Raw genomic sequence first — 21,624 nt, forward strand, 5'->3', positions numbered from 1 at the left:
TGACTGGACCAATGAAATATGTAACTGTTATTGGTATTAATTATATGACTGCTCTGTATTCTGTTACTTCATTTTGTGCTGCTATGCAGTGTTACTAGAAGAATTTAAGTACAAACTCGTCAATAGGGATGGAAGGATCTGTCAGTTCTGATTATCACAGTTTCTCATTTTTTTCAATCTTAAATTCAGTTCTCCACATTTTTGCATCAATCTGCAATTTTTTTTAAAAAAATCCTCATGGAAATTCTTCAGCATTTTAGTGCTACATTTTTCTATGTAGTTTTGACTAATGTACACATTTTTGCAAGCAATTTGTCATAATGCTTTTTGCATGTTATTTTCACTAATGTGTTCATTTTTATACACATTTGCCCCTAAAATATGCATTTTTGTAAACACTGGTTGGGTGCAGAACTGCATTGCAAAATTCAGATAAGTGTGAATTTCGAAGGATGGCTGAGTTTTGGTTCACATGTTGCTTTGGAAAGATGCTCTTGGAGGTCACTGATTCATCGGGTCGCCATAAAGCTTTAAACATGAACTAAATCCAACTTCACCCCCATTTCTTCTCGTCACTACCTGTTGGGTTTCTGTGGCTTTCCCTACTACCTGCCACACTGTTGAAATTAACATTATAAGCTCCTGGGCACTTCATCTTTTTGCTTATGAAACTCTGTACAGCATCATAGCTTATACATTAATTATTAAATCACTACTATTGTCACGTGTCTGTAATGCATATGATGACATGTGATCATATACTAAAGTCCGGCTAATAATTACAACCAGCTAATTGACTAAGTGGATAAGAGAAAAACCAACTCATTTGAAATGTGGTGTTGGAGGAGAGCTTTGCGCATACCATGGACTGCGAAAAAGACAAATAATTGGGTGTTAGAACAAATTAAACCAGAACTGTCACTAGGAGCTAAAATGATGAAACTGAGGTTATACTTTGGACACATCATGAGAAGACATGATTCACTAGAAAAAACAATAATGCTGGGAAAAACAGCAGGGAGTAGAAAAAGAGGAAGGCCAAACCAGAGATGGATTGATTCCATAAAGGAAGCCACAGACCTGAACTTACAAGATCTGAACAGGGTAGTTCACGACAGATGCTCTTGGAGGTCACTGATTCACGGGGTCACCATAAGTCATAATCAACTTGAAGGCACATAACAACAACTTAACTAATCAATTAAAATTGGTCAATTTGCATATCACCAAAACTATCTTAAAATCAACTTGCAAATTACAAACACCTCAATTAAATTAATACATTACAAAACCCTCAATATCAGGCCTTTTTTCACATGCTGAAAAAGTGTGAAACAACCTACAGTTTAACAAATAAAAGCTGCCACTCATTATTAGAACAAATGGCCATCTCTAATATAATTCTTCCCCAATTCCCTCTAAAAGAAACATATCAGAAGCTAAATCACTTGAGAAGATAATCAAGAATACCCCTTAATGTGCAACCCTGCTGGTTTAAAATTGCCCCACCAGTTAACGCATTCGTTAGATCAACTGCAGCCCTGTTTGGAATATCCTTGATTTTCACCATGTTCCTTGTCTTTTAGGCTGGCCTGTAGCCATGCCCATTCCAGGGAGCATGTGTATGTTATTTCAAAATACCATCCCCAACACCCACATACGTAACAGAAAAAGGCCCAAGAAATGCAGTGCCTAAAAACTCCAAGTTCTAAAAACTCCCAGGCAACCCCCTGACTGTCCAACATTTCACAGATCTCCATAAATTCTGGATTCATTTCACGATCCACTCTGTTTTGCCATCGCAAAACACCTCATTTGGAGGGCGATGGCACCTCAGTTTAAAGCTCATGCCTGCACTGGAATCCAAGGCCTAGATGGGATCCTACAAAGGCCATCTAGCCTCCCCACTTAGGCTTTACGCCTCCATCATCCAGGAAGCAGGCGGGCTGTGCCAGGAAGGAACCTGCTGAGCGAATAGTCCCTCTCCGTTGCTTTCAGCAAAAGTCTGGCCAAGATCTGCCCTGTCTTGCCCCAGGGACCACTTGGAAATCACCGCCAGCAGAAAGACCTTGACCCAGGACCTGCCCAGGCACCAGCCAGAGGCAAACGTCTTAAGAGCAGCAACCACAGAGCTAAATACTCAGAACAGGAGCAACCAAGATGCCTACAAGGCCCTCTTCCGCCCACTGGAGGCATTTGGGCCGCGGAAGGCAGAACATCCAAATGAAGTGGGCAGCGCGGCTCTGCACAAGGAGGAGACATGCCCAGCAGGAGGGATGGTGCCCCAGTCCCATCCCTCTCTGCCTTGCGGTAGGAGGACCTGCACGGAAACGAGAGACACCTGCCCAAAGTGGCCTTTACCTGGACAGGCAGCCTTCGTTAAGAAACTCTCCAGATAAATCCACAGAGAGGCCAGGGGCGAAGCTGCCGGCCAGAAGACTTACAACTCAGCCTGCCCCTGGAAATCCTAATGCTGACTTGGCCTCTCCCTTTCTCTACGCTTGGGGAAAGCAGACAAGCAGGCTATTACCTACCGTCACTGTTGCCGAGGGCCGCCAAAGCTGCATTAAAAGTAGGACAGAGCTGCCCGCCTTCTATACTCAGTGGAACGGAGCTGGATTAAGCATGGGGAGAGAGAAGTATCTTTTACCCCGGGACTCCGGCAGTTATGAGCCTGTTGCGCTCTGCCTGTGGGGCCACCTGTTCCCCTTGGCCTCCGTTCAAAGGACACTCCATCCTGCTGCCTGCCTCTTCTGCTCAGAGGAGATGGGAATTCAAACAAACAGAAATCAGATGACCCAGCCACCCTTGCTGAACTCCGTGCTCCTCATGGCTCCGGCCAAAGAAGCTTCAGCAAGGACCAGAGGCCCTTGCTCCTGCCCTCTCCCCATACCAGGCATGTCAAGGCCAGGAGTGCAGGATCCCTGGAGCAAGTTCTTCTGGGTTTGCATGTGTTCACAAGCAGAGAGGGTGTCCCATAGCTGCCCTGGGCTGTTCAGCAGTGTTGGGGATTAGGCCTGAGACTCAATGGGCAGAATTGCTATTGTTTCACCTTTGCCAGGTGCCAAGAAGAGGCACACTGACTGTTGAGACAAGAAAAGTGCCTCCCAGAGAGAAGTCCCTCCCAGTTCAGAGGGGTTGCAATCTATATTAAGACCAGGAAGGAAATGGGTAGTTTGAAAGGCAAAACAGAGGATCAGCTCAGGCGAGTAATTCCCAAACTGTGCATCGCAAGATATATCTTTGAACAGCTAAGGGCTCCTGGAAGGCTGAAGTGGGCACCACAGAGGAGGCTGCCCTGTTGGAACTGATTGAGTCACTGCTCTGGACTTCCAAAAAGGTCTGTTCCAGGGATAGGTAATACTACCACGGCTCTGTATCAGACATGACTGGACCAATCAATCATTCCAAATGCAAAGGCACAGCAGAATCACTTGCTCCCAAAAGGGGGATACTTCTCTGTTAGAGTCACTCTTATGCATGGGCCATCTCCCAGGAAGCATGGCCAGAAAAGTGACTTTAATACTAGTTAAAATTGGTGGTGTCCTTTACTTCAGTGGTCTCTAGAGATGGGGAAGAAATTTGGTTCAGTTCACACTGAAAGGCAACCTTACCCAATTTGTGCTTTCTGAAACAAGCTGAGAATCAAAACACAGCCACCCGCCCCTCATGGCCATTAATCTCTTTGGCCAGTAGCCACATTTGCCATTTTGAGAGAGTGCCGTGGGCGCCAGTCACAAAATGGCTGCCATGGCACAATGTGGCACAATGCAAAATGGCTGCCACATCTGAAAGAGCAGAAAAAGTGGCAGGATCATGACATGGTGCAAGCTTCCCCCTCCCCCCCCGACAATCAATGAGAGGAAAGGCACCTACACCAGCCACTGCTGCAGTAGTCGATAGACAGAACCTTTCTTGCACCTCTCATCTGTTCAGAATGGAAGGGGTGTCCAGTCCTGGCATCCAAAGCAATGAAGGTATGTTTAAGGAGATGTCCTCAGTTTAGTAGAGGCTGAGTAAACAAGAACTGAGCAGGACGCACAAACAGTCTCTTGCACTCTGTGAATTTTTGAAGGAATATTTAGGGAGACCTTTCACAGGCACTGCAGGAGATAGTGATGGGCACATTAGCGCCCCCAGGTGCCACTTTAGCAACTGGCATATCTCTTCAAAGTGGATCTCTTCTGGTATAGTAGTTTTTAATATGTTTTTAAATGTTTTTCAACCTTTTCTTTTTTATTTAAAGATTTTTTTAAAAACTTTTAAAAAATGTTTTTAAATATGTTTTATTTCAATGTGTTTTAAAGTCTGTTTTTATGATGTTTTAAAGTGTTTGTAGTGCTTTTGTTTGCCTCCCTGGGCACCTGCTGGGAGGAAGGGTGGGATATAAATATATTTATTATTATTATTATTATTATTATTATTATTATTATTATTATTATTATTATTATTATTATTATATCCTCCAACAGGGAGGGCCATGATGGCAGGCTACCTGGGAAAGTCACCCTTCAGGTGAGACCAATGGTCCATTTTCCCCAGGTAGCCTGCCATCATGGCCCTCCCTGTTGGAGGATATATAATAATAATAATAATAATAATGTGACTGATCCTACAAAATTCAGAGGGGTGAGCCCTGCAACTCAAGACCCATCAAGGCCTCTTGCTGTCACCAGGGATCACCTGGAAGCCTATAAGCAGGACGTGAGTACAAGAGCCCTTCCTTGCTGCTTCCCACTACTATGCAGCTGGTGTGGCCTCTGAACCAGGAGACTGGGATAGCTACCTTTGACGAAGATTTATTTAACTAAGAGCCTTATTTAGTAGAAGGAAGCATGTAACCAACACATCTAGCTCTCCTTTAAAGGTTAACTGAGATTGCCTGCAGGGCAATGCTGTCCATGAACTGAGTTCCTAGGAGAGCACGTAAGCCTGGCACCCTTCAGAAGTTTTGGACTTCCATCAGCTCCAGGCAGCACATCCTTTCACATGTTGTACCTCCATTGTGGGAAGCAGAAGACTGAATACCAGTTGCTGGGAACCACAGGAGGGGAGAGTGCTTTTGTGCTTAGGTCCTGCTTGCAGGCTTCCCATGGGCATCTGGTTGGCCACTGTGAGAACAGGATGCTGGACTAGATGGGCCCCTTTTGGCCTGATCCAGCAGCCAGTCTTCTTATGTTCTTACTTTCTTTAGATGTTCAGGAAGAAGTCCTTCCTTTTGACTGTCCTGAGCCTGCCACCAACCACCTTGTATGCATTGGCTGGTTGAGGATATTGTGGCGCCGTCACCTGAGCACACCCTAGTGGGAAATGCTCCTGTAAGAGCCCCATTGAAATGAACAGGAGACAAATAGAGATGGCGATATCTCAGCAAGGGGCCCTCCAAAATCTAGAGTCAACACTAGAGACCGATGCGCAAGAGCACTCTTGCGCATGTCCTTTTGAGTTCACAATGGATTCATGCAGCAGCACTTCCCATTAGGTCGTGCTCTGGGTCTTCTTAATGCTCCTAGGCAAATTCACCTTTTGCCCTCTCTGCTACTGACAAGAGGACCTGCTGCAGTGAGGAGGAAATCTTACTGAGGAAGAGCCCCTTCCTCCCAAGAGACTGGTGGCCTAGGGGCCCTCCGAAACATGTTTTTTTTCTCTATTTGTTCTAATTTTTTGTAAGGCACCTTGAGCCCCAGTTTTGGGGGATAGGACGGATATAATTAAATACATATATAAATAAATAAAATATTTGTTATTTTATAAAATGTTTAGAGAATATCTTAAGTATTAAATGGTATATAAATATATATGAAATAGTAAGAACATAAGAACATAAGAAGAGCCTGCTGGATCAGGCCAGTGGCCCATCTAGTCCAGCATCCTGTTCTCACAGTGGCCAGCCAGGTGCCCGGGGGAAGCCCGCAAGCAGGACCCGAGTGCAAGAACACTCTCCCCTCCTGAGGCTTCCGGCAACTGGTTTTCAGAAGCATGCTGCCTCTGACTAGGGTGGCAGAGCACTGCCATCATGGCTAGTAGCCATTGATAGCCCTGTCCTCCATGAATTTGTCTAATCTTCTTTTAAAGCCATCCAAGCTGGTGGCCATTACTGCATCTTGTGGGAGCAAATTCCATAGTTTAACTATGCACTGAGTAAAGAAGTACTTCCTTTTGTCTGTCCTGAATCTTCCAACATTCAGCTTCTTTGAATGTCCACGAGTTCTAGTATTATGAGAGAGGGAGAAGAACTTTTCTCTATCCACTTTCTCAATGCCATGCATAATTTTATACACTTCTATCATGTCTCCTCTGACCCGCCTTTTCTCTAAACTAAAAAGCCCCAAATGCTGCAACCTTTCCTCGTAAGGAAGTCGCTCCATCCCCTTGATCATTCTGGTTGCCCTCTTCTGAACCTTTTCCAACTCTATAATATCCTTTCTGAGATGAGGCGACCAGAACTGTACATAGTATTCCAAATGCAGCCGCACCATAGATTTATACAACGGCATTATGATATCGGCTGTTTTATTTTCAATACCTTTCCTAATTATCGCTAGCATGGAATTTGCCTTTTTCACAGCTGCCGCACACTGGGTCGACATTTTCATCGTGCTGTCCACCACAACCCCGAGGTCTCTCTCCTGGTCGGTCACCGCCAGTTCAGACCCCATGAGCGTATATGTGAAATTAAGATTTTTTGCTCCAATATGCATAATTTTACACTTGTTTATATTGAATTGCATTTGCCATTTTTCCGCCCATTCACTCAGTTTGGAGAGATCTTTTTGGAGCTCTTCGCAATCCCTTTTTGTTTTAACAACCCTGAACAATTTAGTGTCGTCAGCAAACTTGGCCACTTCACTGCTCACTCCTAATTCTAGGTCATTAATGAACAAGTTGAAAAGTACAGGTCCCAATACCGATCCTTGAGGGACTCCACTTTCTACAGCCCTCCATTGGGAGAACTGTCCGTTGATTCCTACTCTCTGCTTTCTGCTTCTTAACCAATTCCTTATCCTCAAGAGGACCTCTCCTCTTATTCCATGACTGCTAAGCTTCCTCAGAAGCCTTTGGTGAGGTACCTTGTCAAACGCTTTTTGAAAGTCTAAGTACACTATGTCCACTGGATCACCTCTATCTATATGCTTGTTGACACTCTCAAAGAATTCTAATAGGCTACTGAGACAGGACTTTCCCTTGCAGAAGCCATGCTGGCTCTGCTTCAGCAAGGCTTGTTCTTCTATGTGCTTAGTTAATCTAGCTTTAATAATACTTTCTACCAGTTTTCCAGGGACAGAAGTTAAGCTAACTGGCCTGTAATTTCCGGGATCCCCCCTGGATCCCTTTTTGAAGATTGGCGTTACATTTGCCACTTTCCAGTCCTCAGGCACGGAGGAGGACCTGCGGGACAAGTTACATATTTTAGTTAGCAGATCAGCAATTTCACATTTGAGTTCTTTGAGAACTCTCGGGTGGATGCCATCCGGGCCCGGTGATTTGTCAGTTTTTATATTGTCCATTAAGCTTAGAACTTCCTCTCTCGTTACCACTATTTGTCTCAGTTCCTCAGAATTCCCTCCTGCAAATGTTAGTTCAGGTTCAGGGATCTGCCCTATATCTTCCACTGTGAAGACAGATGCAAAGAATTCATTTAGCTTCTCTGCAATCTCCTTATCGTTCTTTAGTACACCTTTGACTCCCTTATCATCCAAGGGTCCAATCATCTCCCTAGATGGTCTCCTGCTTTGAATGTATTTATAGAATTTTTCGTTGTTGGTTTTTATGTTCTTAGCAATGTGCTCCTCAAATTCTTTTTTAGCATCCCTTATTGTCTTCTTGCATTTCTTTTGCCAGAGTTTGTGTTCTTTATTTTCTTCATTTGGACAAGACTTCCATTTTCTGAAGGAAGACTTTTTGCCTCTAAGAGCTTCCTTGAAATAAAAAGAATTTAAATCTGAAAGATGGTCTATTCCCAGGGGTGTAGTTGTCCAGGGTCTCAGGGGGTCTTAGACCCCCTTATTTGGGGGGGGAACAGGGTCCCAGCTGGGTCCCTATGTCTCCAGCGACCTATGAGCCAATCAGCATGAAAGAGGAGTTTGTTAGCCACTTAGAAGAATCTTCAAACATGCTTCCTTGTCCTTTCCTGATGATTGGAGCCAATCAGAGGGAAAGGAGGTGAGTGAGCCACTGAGAAGACTCTTCTCAGTAGCTAAGACACTCCCCTTTCATGCTGATTGGCTCAAGGGACATCTGTGGTGTGGGACAAGGCAAGTGCGGGAAGGAGTGAGGAGATGGTGACAGAGAGCAAACAAGTGAGTGAGGGGGCATGGCTGGGAGGGTGTGTGGTATGACTGTCAGGAAGGGACCCTGCACTTCTGAATTTGCCTACACTACTGTCTCTTCCAGACAACCTGTTCATGGAGCATTCATCCCAACGTTGACTATTTAATGTGTGTTCATTCCGATTGCGGGGAGGTTAGCTGTTGTTGTGCCAAAGCAACACTTTGAAGTGCATTTCTGCATTGCATCACTTTCTTAAGAAGTAAAAAGTCTGATCTTTTGGGGAAGGGGGTTTGTTGTTCAAGAGCTCCAAACTTAATCCTGCCCCCAAATAGCAACTCTCTGGAAGCACCCAATGTCTCAGAGGCCTCTACACCCCTGCAGGCTAATCATCCTCGGAATGGCTATGGTGGGCATCTAAGCCCAGCACAGCCATTCCTGAGGCTACTGTGCTCTTTACACAGACTTGGGCCGTTGCACTGCACACCCAGGAGCCCAAACACCCAGCCCAAAGTAGGCCACCCTAGCCAGCCTCCCTCCCTCCCCGCAGAAGAGCAGCAATTAACACCTGTCCAGGAAGGAACTCCTCCTTGTTTGCAAAATGTCAGGCATAGCATCTTTTTGCGGCTGTTGGCACAAACACCAGGGACCAAAATAAGCCTGGAAATGAACCAGACCTGGGGCAGGGGAGGCCAAGAGGGTCTCTCAGGCAGGATCAATTTGAGAAAAAATGGTCCTTGGTCATTGTGATGGAAAGCAGGAGGCAAGTGAGGTGCCTTGACCTTTCCAACAAGTGACCAATGTGTGCCAAGCTTTAAGCCCCAGGGGGTGCTGCTGATAAGCAGAGATTGCATTCAAAGGCCACTTCTCTTTTCCATCCTAACTGGATTTGGGGGGGGGGCAGAGAGACAGAGGGATGGATGCATGTAGCAAGGAACCAAATGAGCTTGCAAGTCCTAGATTTGCCTGCCAATGCTCCTCCGCCGTCCTGGACACACACATGCAGCTGGGCAAAGCAAGGGCCCAGGGATCCCATCCTGGCAGGCTGCCAGCTCCTGCCTTAATTAAAACAAGTCATCCATCCGCTTCCTTTGCTCTCGTGCCGGGAGTCAGATTCTCTCAGTTAACAAGCGTGCCAAAGCTCAACGGCTGGAAGGGCTCCGAATGAGTGGCTTAGCCTGGCCCAACAGCACAAGCAACACAAATGCCTGCTGGGGCAGCAATGGTTTGTTTTGTTTTAAGTGGGGGCACTAACAAAAGCAGTGCATGATTCAGGGAACTGTTTGTGTGATGCAAAAAAGGCAAATACTATTTTAGGCTGCATTGACAGAAGTATAGCTTCCAAATCGTGTGAAGTAATCGTTTCCCTCTATTTAGCACTGGTTAGGCCTCATCTTGAGTAGTGCATCCAGTTCTGGACACCGCACTTTGGGAAGGATGCAGACAAACTGGAACAGGTTCAGAGGGGGGCAATGAAGGTAATCGGAGACTGGAAGTAAAGCCCTATGAGGAGAGACTGAAAGAACTGGGCATGTTTAGCCTGGGGAAGAGAAGACTGAGGGGAGATATGATAGCACTCTTCAAGTACATGAAAGGTTGTCACAACGAGGAGGGCGGGGATCTCTTCTTGGTCGTCCCAGAGTGCAGGACACGGAATAATGGGCTCAAGTTGCAGGAAGCCAGATTTAGAATGAACATCAGGAAAAACTTCCTAACTGTTAGAGCCATATGACAATGGAACCAATGACCTAGGTGGGCTCTCCAATACTGGAGACATTCAAGAGGCAGCTGGACGGTCACCTGTTGGGGATGCTTTAAGCTGGATTCCTGCATGGAGCAGACGGTTGGACTTGATGGCCTTAGAGGTCCCTTCCAACTCTTTGATTCTACGATTCTATGAATTCCTTGCCCTTAAATATTAGGCAGGCACCTTCTCTGTTGCCTTTTCAGCATCCTTCCAACAAGTCTTTTAAGTAGTGGCAAATTCAGAAGTGCAGGGTCCCTTCCTGATTCATGCCACACACCCTCACAGCCATGCCCCCTCAGTTGTTTGCTCTCCGTCATCATCTCCACACTCCTTTCTGCACATGCCTTCTCTCATGACAATAGACATCCCAAGGAGCCAATCAGCATGAAAGGGATGTGTTAGCTACTAAGAAGAGTCTTCTCAGTGGCTGACTCACCTCCTTTCTCTCTGAATGGCTCCAATCAGCAGGAAAGGACAAAGAAGCATGTTTGCAGATTCTTCTAAATGGCCAACACACTCTCCTCTCATGCTGATTGGCTGGTAGGACACTAGAGACATAGGGACCTGCTTGGGACCTTGCTCCCCAGAAAAGTAAGGGGTCTAAGACCCCCCAGGACCCAGGACAACTGCACCCCTCCTTTTAAGCAGAGCTCTTCCCCAGTCTGCATATTTATTAGAATTGTTTTTAAGATGATTCTGTTGTTTATCTCTTGTTGCTTGCTGCCCTGGGTTACTTTTAGGGGGAGGGGTGTGTGATGTCCCTGTATATATAATACTGTAAATATGGTAAGTGCAGGTTTATTAGAGTATATGTGGTAAGTAGACTGAGTGAGAGGGGGGAGTACATGGGTTGGAATGTTGGAGAATGTTGTAAGATGATTGGCTGAGCGCTTGAGTTCCTGAAGGTATAAATGAGAGGATGACAGTGGAGAGGGAGTTCGGTTGGTTCTGAGGGTTGGAGGGTGGATTGGATTAGGTGGGTAGTGAGGCAGGTTATTGATGACTAAGAAACATAAAGAGTAACACATCTTATGAAACCACACGCTTGTTGACAATACCTTTAAGTAATCTTGTTATTCCCTGTGTATATAAATATTTATTGGTTTACCAAAATACCTGATCTTTTGCTGGGCTTTCACAGACCAGGAGGGTGGGCAGGGCATATACCAAGGTTGGGAAACAGTATCAATGGTGGCAGCGGTGAAGAGATAGTATAACATCATCAAGTATCCAGAGCAACCCAGGGCTGTATTCTTTATAGGCACAAAGATACAGGGGGGTTGAGGCTTGCAAGTGCACCCAGACACAAAGTAGCAATAAGCCAGGAGGAGACGAAGGCACAGTCTCAAGGCAATATTGTTTACAGGGAGTGTCTGGTGGTGCTGTCTAGCAGGGGGATCTTGAGAGGTCTTTGCTAGAGCCTGTGAGAGAACCGTTTGAGAGCAGGACCCTGAGGTGGGACCGTGACAAGGTGGTGACCACAGGTGGGAACCTGACAAGGGGATATAAATTTAATAGTAAAAAATAAAAATACATATGCAAACCATCACATACACAGAGAAGACATGGCCTAATCATAACTTCTCAGGGTGCATACATGCAAGTGATTTGCAAGTCCTGCTCTAAATGCAGGAATCACACAATTTTAATGTGACCAGCCGGATATGGGCTCCTCTCAGCTTAAGGGACCATTTAACATAAGAAGGGACCTGATGGATCTGGCCAAAGGGGGCCCATTTGGTCCAGCATCCTGTTCTCTCCGTGGCCAACCAGGTGCCCCACAAAGAAGCCCAGAAGCAAGACCTTGTTATGGAAAGTTGTATAAATGAGCAGAGATCGTCAACGGTCTGTGATGCGTGTGTGCCAGTGTGTGCGTTTACTTAAGTGGCAGGCTTTTACCCTGCATTAGGATCACTGAGACTTAAGACTTAGTAAAATAGGAAAAGCTACTTTATTCATAGAAATACATAGTACTGTAGATAGGAAAGGCATACCTAGTTCTAACTAAGTTGGAGGCGCAGTGCCCAGACGTGGGTTTTGCCCTCATGGCTCAGGAGAGAGAGCAAAGACAAAGATGTCTCCTTTCTCTCGGACAGCTGAAGAAGAGAAAGAAAGAACCGAAGGAGAAGGGGCAGATAAGCTTCCCTGAGCATATCACTTTACAAGGAAGGAAGTCAGTCAGAGCACAGCACAGGTAAAGGAAGGCAAGCCTAGCCATTTCGAGGACCCGGACTCTATCTTCCCTTTGGAACCCAAACAGGAGTTGCTCTTGCCCCACTTCCAACAGACCTCACTTGTGACTCCCGTCCTAGCAAGTGATCCTCTCAAAGGCATACTGCCTCCATCAGCAAAGAGAGAAACATCGCCATCTACATCCACATGAACCTTCCTGGGCCTTGAGCTTGGCATCTGGGACTGCTGTCAGTCAGCTCTGCCATCATCTGTTAACTGAACCAAAGACAGTGCCCTTCTGACTGGTGTCTGTGGCACCCACTCCCCAGAGATTCACCAAGCTTCCCTGCTTTTAAACAAGGGACACATTCGCATCATACATTTAAAGCACTTTTAAACTGCTTTAAGAGCCATGACTTCCCCCCAGAGAATCTTGGGAATTGCTATTTGTTAAGGGTGCTGCGTAATTGATGCTCCGTGAGGGGAAACAACAAGTTCTCAAGAGTCTTTGGGGGAAACCATGGCTGTTAGAGAGTTACAGGAATGCTTTAAAAGTGTGATGTGGATGTGACCATGCTTACGTACTTGATTTGATTGGACTCCTTTTTCAAAATTACCACTGTTTATTGTAATGTTTGTTGAAAGACGTATTTTAACAGTTTTTATAACACTGTATTTATATAGTTTTAATAGTACTTCAAATCACTTTGTGAAATCTTTTTTGCCCTGAAAAGCAGGATACAAAATATTGAAATGAAAACAAGAAAGTGTCATGTGGCACCTCAAAAGCTACCATGTATCATGGCATAAGCTTTAGTAAACTTTGCATGGGATGTATCACGTGTTATTCTGAGCTCCAGGTGTATTATACAGCCATGAGAGTGGCTGTATACTTTAGCCAGCATAGGTTTTTCACATTCCCCCATGTTAAATTGAAAATATCCTCCATGCCATTCTGCTCTTTCCCATAAGCTCATTTCAAAACAAAATATTATAAAACATATAGTCCTGAATCCAGAAACGCTTGCTTAACAACCCTGCATGTTTTCATGGCGATACACAAAACAGTCAGAGAGAATTGAGAGTTCAAAGCGCAAAACAAGAGGAAAAATATCAAGACCCCTGTTGGACTTTTTTCTGTCAGTGGTCTCATAATTTGTTGAAATGAATTAAAAATCAGCCATGTTCACAAAGTACCTGTAATCCTATTACTGATCTTGCCCCATACTCTGAACTTCATCGTCTGCAGTTTAAAAGTTTAAAAAATGCCTGGCTGATTTTTAATTAATTTAAGAAATTTAACACTAGAACCTATGATAGTGCAGACATGCTCAGTGAGAACCAACTGTCAGTGTTCTAAAAGCCAGACTCACAGCTGTTTGGCTTGGCTAATCAGGGGGTCACACCCATGCCAGCCATTGATTCCACTTTAAACAGTTATGGCTTCCCCCAAAGAATCTTGGAAAGTGTAGTTTGCTGAGAGTTGTTAGGAGGCTCCTATTCCCCTGACACAGCTCCAGTGGCCAGAATGGTTTAACAGTCAGTCCTTCTTCTCAGATAATTCTGGTGATTGTAGCTCTGTGAGGGGAATAGGGCATCTCCTAACAATTCTCAGCACCCTTCATAAAATACATTTCCCAGGATTCTTTGGGGGAAGCCATGACTGTTTAAAGTGGAATAAATGTTTGGTGTGGATGTGGCCAGGGACAGCTTTGATTTAAATATGGGTGGGAGGCTACATGTGCCTGCTGTAGAGTAAAATGGTGGGGGAAATCCTGAAAAATAATGATACTGTTAACAACGTTTTTCTTTTGGAAGGAAAGGAAAGGGGCTTCCCCTCTGCCCACCCATGTTACCAAATTTTTCCAAGGTACACAGGAAGTGGATTGGACTGTGAAAGAGCAACCCAAATTGTGTTTGCATTTTGACAAATTTGTAGGGCAGTACAATACCTCAGAGAGGAGGTCAGGTCTCCTGCTCCCCTGGTGCATTCTCTATAGCTGCCCAATTTCCCTGCTTTTTAAAGTTTGATAGAAATATCTGTTGGCTATAGGTATGTTCTTAAATCCAAAGGGTTTTTCCCCCCTATTAGTGAATTATAAATACAGAGCTACACACAGTGGCAGCTTGGTGGCTCCATGTCAGTGGGGCAGTGGAATCTGCTCTGGGTTTCAGTCTGAACTTTCAAAGAGCTCTCCAAGGTGCTTCCACTCCCTCAACTGCCACAGAGCCACCAACTGCTACCACTGCCTAAGCACATGGTTGGGAGGGAACTGTAAACAGAGAAGTCAGAAGGAAATTAAATGCAGAAAGAATACCAAGCACAATGGCCGCTGTTGTTAATGTAGTTACCAACATTAGCACAATAACTAAACTAAACCAACCCAGATATCTCAAAATAGCGTGCAAGCTTTTGAATTCTCTAGAACTCTTCATCCCTGCTGGTGGGTTTCCCAAAAAGGTCATCTGCTTAGCCACTATGAGAACAAAATGCTGAACTAGGTGGGTGTCCTTGGCCAGACGCAACTGCATGGCTCTTCTGCTGGGAACAACAATATCAGGCCTTCATGCTGCCTGATACTAACCCATTTATCCCACAAAATAAAAAAAAGAGTGCTTCACATGCTCCGAGACACCGCAAAGAGATGGAACATAGGCAGCTGCCTTATATAAGAGCACTGGTCCACCAAACTCGCTACCATCTCCACTGGGTTGCTTTCCACTAAGTCCCTCTCAGAGAAGACCCATTGAACTTAAGTTAGTCATGCCTATTACCTTCAATGGATCTAGTCTTGAACTTGTCAAGGATTATCAATACCTTGGCACAGTCATTAACCAAAATGGAGACAATGGTCGAAACAGAAGAAGTCTAGGACTGGGGAGGGCAGCTATGAGAGAACTAGAAAAGGTCCTCAAATGCAAAGATGTATCACTGAACACCAAAGTCAGGATCATTCAGACCATGGTATTCCCGATCTCTATGGATGGATGTGAAAGTTGGACAATGAAAAAGGCGGATAAGAGAAAAATCAACTCATTTGAAATGTGGTGTTGGAGGAGAGCTTTGTGCATACCATGGACTGCGAAAAAGACAAATAATTGGGTGTTAGAACAAATTAAACCAGAACTATCACTAGAAGCTAAAATTATGCAACTGAGGTTATCATACTTTGGACACAAAAAGAGAAGACATGATTCACTAGAAAAGACAATAATGCTGGGAAAAACAGAAGGGAGCAGAAAAAGAGGAAGGCCAAACAAGAGATGGATTGATTCCATCAAGGAAGCCACAGACCTGAACTAACAAGATCTGAACAGGGTGGTCCATGACAGATGCTCTTGGAGGTCACTGATTCATGGGGTCACCAGAAGTCATAACTGACTTGAAAGCACATAACAAACAACAACAAAGTTAGTTGTGCCTATTACCTTCAATGGATCTGCTCTTGAGTAGGACTAGCATTGAATACCATGCTTAGACTGAAAGGGGCCTGTGTCTCTCCAAGTCCTTTCATGGCACTGCTATCCTCTTTAAGCTGGAAAGGTTACATCTAGAACCTGTTGGCCTGCAGAACATGCACACGTTCTCTCTGAGGCTATGTGCAGACCAGAGTTTTAATGGAGGCTGCAGAAATGTGATTTTTCCAAGTGCACTTTTGTGCTTGTCCACACACGAGCACTTTCAGTTGAACTCTGTCTCAATGTTTCATGTCCACAGTAGTGGGCAGTGCCTGCTGGGACGTATTCACAGTGTCTGCTGTTGTCCCTGTCTCCCCCCCCCCTCAGTTAGTACTTCCCCACCCTCCCTCAGTTCCAGAAACCAGAGGTCCATTGTTTACCTGTTGGGTTTTTTAATAGATACATTTTTGAGATACAAGTTTTCCAGCATACCAGACTTGCACAAAGCAGTAGGTTAAAAATAAATAAAACGAAGTGCATTGTGCCCGGCGCCACCCCCAACCAACTGCTGAGTGCCTCACCAACGGAAATAGGAAGTATGGGGAATGGATAGATGGCACCCAGCAAAACATCACCAGACATGCAAAAAGAAACCCCGCCCACACAATGCACTTCAGTGCGCCTACAGTTGGATAACATGCAATGTTATGTTGGGCTTCCCCCCCCCTTACTGCATCATCTATGGATTAGGAAGACCTGAATTAAAAGAAGGGTAAGCATGGGCTGCCAGATGGACAGTGGCGCATGGGCAATGTGAAAAACATGCACTGATGGGGGCGTCAAATCCAGTTTAACCCGCCATGTGTACGCCACTCAGGCCACAGCTGTGACCCGCTGCCGAGTAAGCCTGTTGCAGCAGCCACTTCAGGAAACTTGGTCCTTCCTACAAGCAGTTATTCCCTCCTTAGCAGCTATGACTCAAGATCCTGAAGTGTTGCCGCTTCAGCGGATCTTTTCCAGCTTCTCCCTTGAGCTAAGAAAGGAAGAGTGATTCATACATTGCCATCGGTGGCATAGCAGCGAATTAGCACCCAATACTGTTCCCATTCACCTCAGTAGCCCTAACCAGACTGTCCCGTGGGCCGGCCAAACAATCAATCGTGCAGGAGCAATTGTCTATTCAGCACTGGCTTCGTAAGGCCAGGCACTGGGCTAATCGGAGGTGCCATCATAGCACTTATAAGGTAGCCGGGGTTGGTGCTGAATTCTAAAAAAAAAGGCCCCCCGCCCCGCCCGGCCTATTCTGCACTAAAGAGGCACGTCTATGACCACAACCTTCCTCAACCTGCTGCCCTCCAGATGTTTGGGGCTATGGCTCTCATCAGCCCCAGCCAGCACAGCTGGGAAAAGGCTGTTCTACAAGCAAGGGTGGGGAACATTAGGCCCAGGGCCAAATGCAGCCCCTTCCCCGGCCTCTCTCTCTTGCCCTCTGTACCCTCCCCAGGCCACACTCTTCATGGCTACTGTCCTCGCCCCCAAGAGTTTTTGCCTGCCCTGAATGTCGCCTTGAACTCTGATGACGACTCTTGCTTGTCTGGGTGAAGACTAGAGAAGGGCCTGTGAGAGTGAGTGTGTGTGTGTGTGTGTGCGTGTGTGTGTGTGTGTGCGTGCGCAGAATTAGCACACTGTACAAAGGTAAAGTTTACATTAGTTTGCCCATCCACTTTTGCCTCTGGCCCAACCCACCACTGTTGTATGGTCTACAGAAGTTGCGCAGAAGAGCATATGGCCCTTAGTCTGAAAAAAGCTTTTGAAAAATCAATACAGCGTGCAGGGGTGTAGCCTTAGACCCCTTACTTGTTTGGGAGCAGGGTCCCAACCTCACCAGCATCCTATGAGTCAATCCGTATGAAAGGGGAGTGTGTTAGCCACTTAGAAGAGTCTTCTAACATGCTTCCTTGTCCTTTCCTACTGATTGTAGCAAATCAAAGGAGGTGAGTCAGCCACTGAGAAGACTATACTGAGTATCTAATACATTCCCCTTTCATGCTGATTGGCTCCTAGGGATGTCTGTTGTAAGAGAAGGTATAAACAAGGATCTCATTCTCAAACCAGCAGCAAAAAAAGGGGGGAAGGGGCATGGCTATGATTATCATTAAGGGACCCACATCTCTGAATTTGCCACTACGCTGCTGACAGCATTATACATATTAACAGATGACAATTAGCAATGACTGTCAGTTACCACATACCTATCAGAGCCTTCATTGATTAGCAATCCTCTGCTTTGGGTAAACTGTTCCTTTGGCCTCTTTTGGAGACAAGACCGTAGGCCAGATGGTCTCTTTGCTGGGTCTAACCAAGGCAGCTTTTACGTTGGGACTGTGTCAATTGATCTTTAGGTAAAGGCAATGATAAAGCTGCACACAGAACAGAGTCAGATTTTCTGGAAATTAGGGGCTCTTGCAGACAACCTGTTTCATCCCGATCCCTTTGCAGAGAGATCAGACGACGTTTGCTGTTCAAATGAGCCTTGATTTGTTCACAGGGAGGTTAGATGTTCTTGCATCAAAGCAAATGTGATTCAGTTTCCCCGTCACTTCTCTTATAAGCAAAAAGCCCAATCTTTGGAGGAAGACCTCCCAATAAACTATGATTGCACAACCTGCATTTGCTGGTATGCAGCTGAATCTCGAGATGAAAATAGCGAGTCTGGAAGCGCCCATGGAGGCATCTGACTCTCAAAGGAGATGTTTTGATATAGAAGACAGACCAAATTGCACATATATCCCAGCTGATTTTTGGAGCACAGCTGGTGTGTGTGTGTGTGCTCGCTCCCTGCTAGGCAAGAGAAAACAAGCATGGCCACTGGGTAGTTTTGGCTCTGCAGACAAGGCCAGAGGCTGCAGTGGCTCTGGCTGGTGCACAGAGTGTCCTCCTGGGATTGCTGGCAAGCAGTCAAGTATGCCTGTTCCCCTGGCTACGATGCCGTCACAGCCTCGGAGTAGGACACACTTTAACCTTTCTGCTCTTTCCATGAGTCTGAGAAAGTTGGTTGGGCAGGCCGGCCTCGTCCCCTTCTCAGGGACACTCTATCCCTTGGCTAAATCGAGCCACTCAGTGAGGCAGCTGGTTTCCAAGATTTGGATTGCGATCCGGAGCCCTTACCTGAATCCCAGCTGCTGCTCCGTAACTGGAGTCTGGACAGTCCGGGGAGAACAACTCTGTGATGTAAACAGCTTCTCAGCTCCTGCCGTTGGCACCAGGGACTTCCCCAGTGGGGGTGAAAACACCCGGAACATGCTTTGACTACTCGTAGAGGGTGGGAGAACACTCAGCCTGCGATACAAAGCTCATCCGGCACCTCTGAGGAGGTGCCAAAAGAAGCAACACTATTTACAGCCCACACAATCACTGACTTCAACGTATCATGCTTGCAAGATACTCAGTCTGGAACAAGCACAAGTTTGTTGCTTTGGTATAACCGGTTTTGACACCAGGATGGAACACAGGAAGCTGCCTTATCCCAAATCGGACCATTGGTCTACCTACTTTAGTATTGTCTACACTGACTGGCAGCAGCTCTCTAGGGTTCAAAGGAATCTTTCCCAGCCCTACCTGGAGATGCCAGGGGTTGAACCCGGGACCTTCTGCATGCAAAGCATCTGTTCTAGCAACTGAGCTGCGGTTCTGCCTCAAATGCTAAACAGAGGGGGCGCCCTCTCATAAGTGGGGACAGGCTGGAAATGTAAGGAACTTCCTGTCCTGCTTTTCTACTATCAGTGGTGAAAATTACATAATGCTGTATTAAACAGCAACCCTCCATTCACACAAAAAGATATTATGTGCACAATATATTTGACCATGGACGAAAACAGGCAGCTGATTGGTGTTTCGCTTGGGAGTGCCCAAGTTTGAGCAATAGGGTTCATGCCTTGTATGCAGGTCATCATAGGTTCAAATTCCAATTTTTAAAAAGTAGGACAGGTAGCCGGGCTAGGAAAGGTGCCTTTGAGAGACATTTCATGGACCAATGGTACACCTTGGTGCAATTTGGCTCCATACATGAATATGTTTCAATACTAGAAAGACCTAGATGCAAGATGTACATCTTCCATGCCCCCGCAGCTCATCTCTAAACAGGCTTCATTCGATGCTAAAACAAAATCTCTACACCCTGCATATGCCAGTAGTCTACACTGCGCACAATCATCTTCATTTAAAGCCAACTTGATATTAAACTTTTAGCTATTTAAGACGAAGCATCATGGGGGCTTCTACTATGTAGGTCAAACAACACCGAAAGTATCCATAAACAAGAGCACAGATTTAGTCTTAGGTCTGAAAACTCAAGTTAAGAACATTATTAAGAACAATCGGCTGCACCAACCAGGAGCCGCAAACAGCCACTTGGACCACTAACCCAGGAATTTTCAGTCAGTGGCAGGATACTTGTGGGTGTTGCAAAAAAAGGGGATTTGTTGCAGGAAGCAGCCTTCTACCGCGTGAGACCAATCGGTCCATCTGACTTGGTATTGCTGATCCTGATTGGCAGCAGCTATCAAGATGTTCAGGCAGGGGATTTTCTAAGCCTTACTTAGATCTGCCAGGAACTGAACTTGAGATCTTCTGCATGCAAAGCTACAGTCCACCAAGACTGAAATGGGCCTCAAATTAAACCAAGTTGCTGGATTCATCCATGACTCTATGGGTGAAGCAGGGATGGTGAAGCATTGATTGTTGCAACACCATTAGACCCCAAGGATGGAGTGAGTACAGGCTGGGACTCCCTACTGGAGCCAACTCACAAATGAAGCCCAGCACCATCCCTACAGCCCAGGCGATCAACTCTAAGCTCACCAACTGGGCAAAGGCAAGAGGGGGATGTCAGGAGGAGACATTAACTGGACTAGGCCGCATTTGTAAGGAGGCTGCAGGTCTACTGCCTGGGAAGGTTTTTAAGGATAGGTATCCAAGTGTAAAGGTGAAAGCATGAGTGATATTAATCCACAAAGACAAGCCCACATCCTTGGTATCAAAGCTTTAAGGAAATAGTGCAGTGCCTGCATCTGGCTGGAAGGTTGTCAAGTACAAGAGCAGCTTTTGGGTCCATCTTCATTCTACACTCAAGTTAAGCCTCCAAGGTTTCCCCATCTCTGCGCATCAACATCTCAGTTGCTCCAGCCTCCCCTCGCCTCAAAGAAAGAGGAATCCTGCCCCCCCCCCACAAAAGAGACACACATCAACCTGACTGCATTTCGTGTATGTGCTACGGTACAAGTTTATTTAAAGCAGGGTTCTCAGCCATAACCAGCCATTAAGGCAGAAGGGCGCTGCCCAGGGAAGAAGGAGGAGGAGGTCTTCACTTTGCTATTCGACTCCTAGATATGTTGCTAACAAGGGGAGGATGCTTACAAAGTGTTTTGAGGTTGGGTTTCAGTTAAGGAGACATTGAAAAATGACACTTGGCTTTCCCAAGGCAGAGAGAGAAAACCTCTCCAAGTAGTAACATTTTATTTTTCTCATAAGTAGACAACGTTTTATTGGTATACATACATATAAAGGCTGGTTCAATCTTCTCAAACTGGCTGCTCTAAAATGCAAACAGGCTCTGAAAGTGACTACGGTCAGCAGAGCACCGTATGGTCCTTTGCCACAGGAAATAAAGTTACAATTAAAACCACACAAGAAGAAACAGTCTATGGGGAAAATCCCAGTGGAGGAACAGCCCAAGGGCAAAGAGGCAGCACCCCACTGCTTTTCTTTCTGGCTGCACATCAGCACTGAAATCGGTCTGAAAAGCTGGGAGACTTTGGGACCGTCAGAGGTTGATCGCTGGGCTTGACTTCCACATTCTGGTACTTACGGATGGGATTGGCTTTATGCACCTGGGAAGGAAAAGGAGGGAAGATTCTAACCACAGTGATGAAATGGGAAAGGGCTTTCATCAAGGAACCACCTGGTCCACCCCAAGGAGAAAAAGTCACACGGCTACTTATAAAAGAGTTTGATCATCAGGACCTCAAGCACAGTCATCG

The 21,624-nt window shown here is 45.8% G+C and overlaps 2 protein-coding genes across 10 annotated transcripts in view; both read right to left on the bottom strand.

Annotated features, from left to right (window-relative positions):
• Positions 1-18,778, bottom strand: part of MYLK2 (myosin light chain kinase 2) — a 53,869-nt gene extending 35,091 nt beyond the window's left edge. The window contains exon 1 of one of the 4 annotated variants that reach the window (XM_061630838.1): positions 18,755-18,778. The gene's annotated coding sequence lies outside the window, so the exon portion shown is untranslated. Of the gene's footprint in view, positions 1-2,361; positions 2,439-2,534; positions 2,701-18,754 lie in introns of those variants that run through there. The other 3 variants (XM_061630839.1, XM_061630836.1, XM_061630837.1) reach the window with 3 other exon arrangements.
• Positions 18,779-20,838: 2,060 nt separating this feature from the next.
• The window catches only part of TPX2 (TPX2 microtubule nucleation factor), a 62,943-nt gene continuing 62,157 nt past the window's right edge, over positions 20,839-21,624 (bottom strand). For all 6 annotated transcript variants that reach the window (XM_061630827.1, XM_061630826.1, XM_061630829.1 and 3 more), the window contains one exon: positions 20,839-21,474. In XM_061630827.1, coding sequence (XP_061486811.1) covers positions 21,364-21,474 — 111 coding nt within the window. In that variant the 3' untranslated portion in view covers positions 20,839-21,363. The remainder of the gene's footprint in view (positions 21,475-21,624) is intronic.

Source organism: Rhineura floridana, chromosome 6 (assembly GCF_030035675.1).
Source record: "Rhineura floridana isolate rRhiFlo1 chromosome 6, rRhiFlo1.hap2, whole genome shotgun sequence".
Lineage (NCBI taxonomy): Eukaryota > Metazoa > Chordata > Lepidosauria > Squamata > Rhineuridae > Rhineura > Rhineura floridana.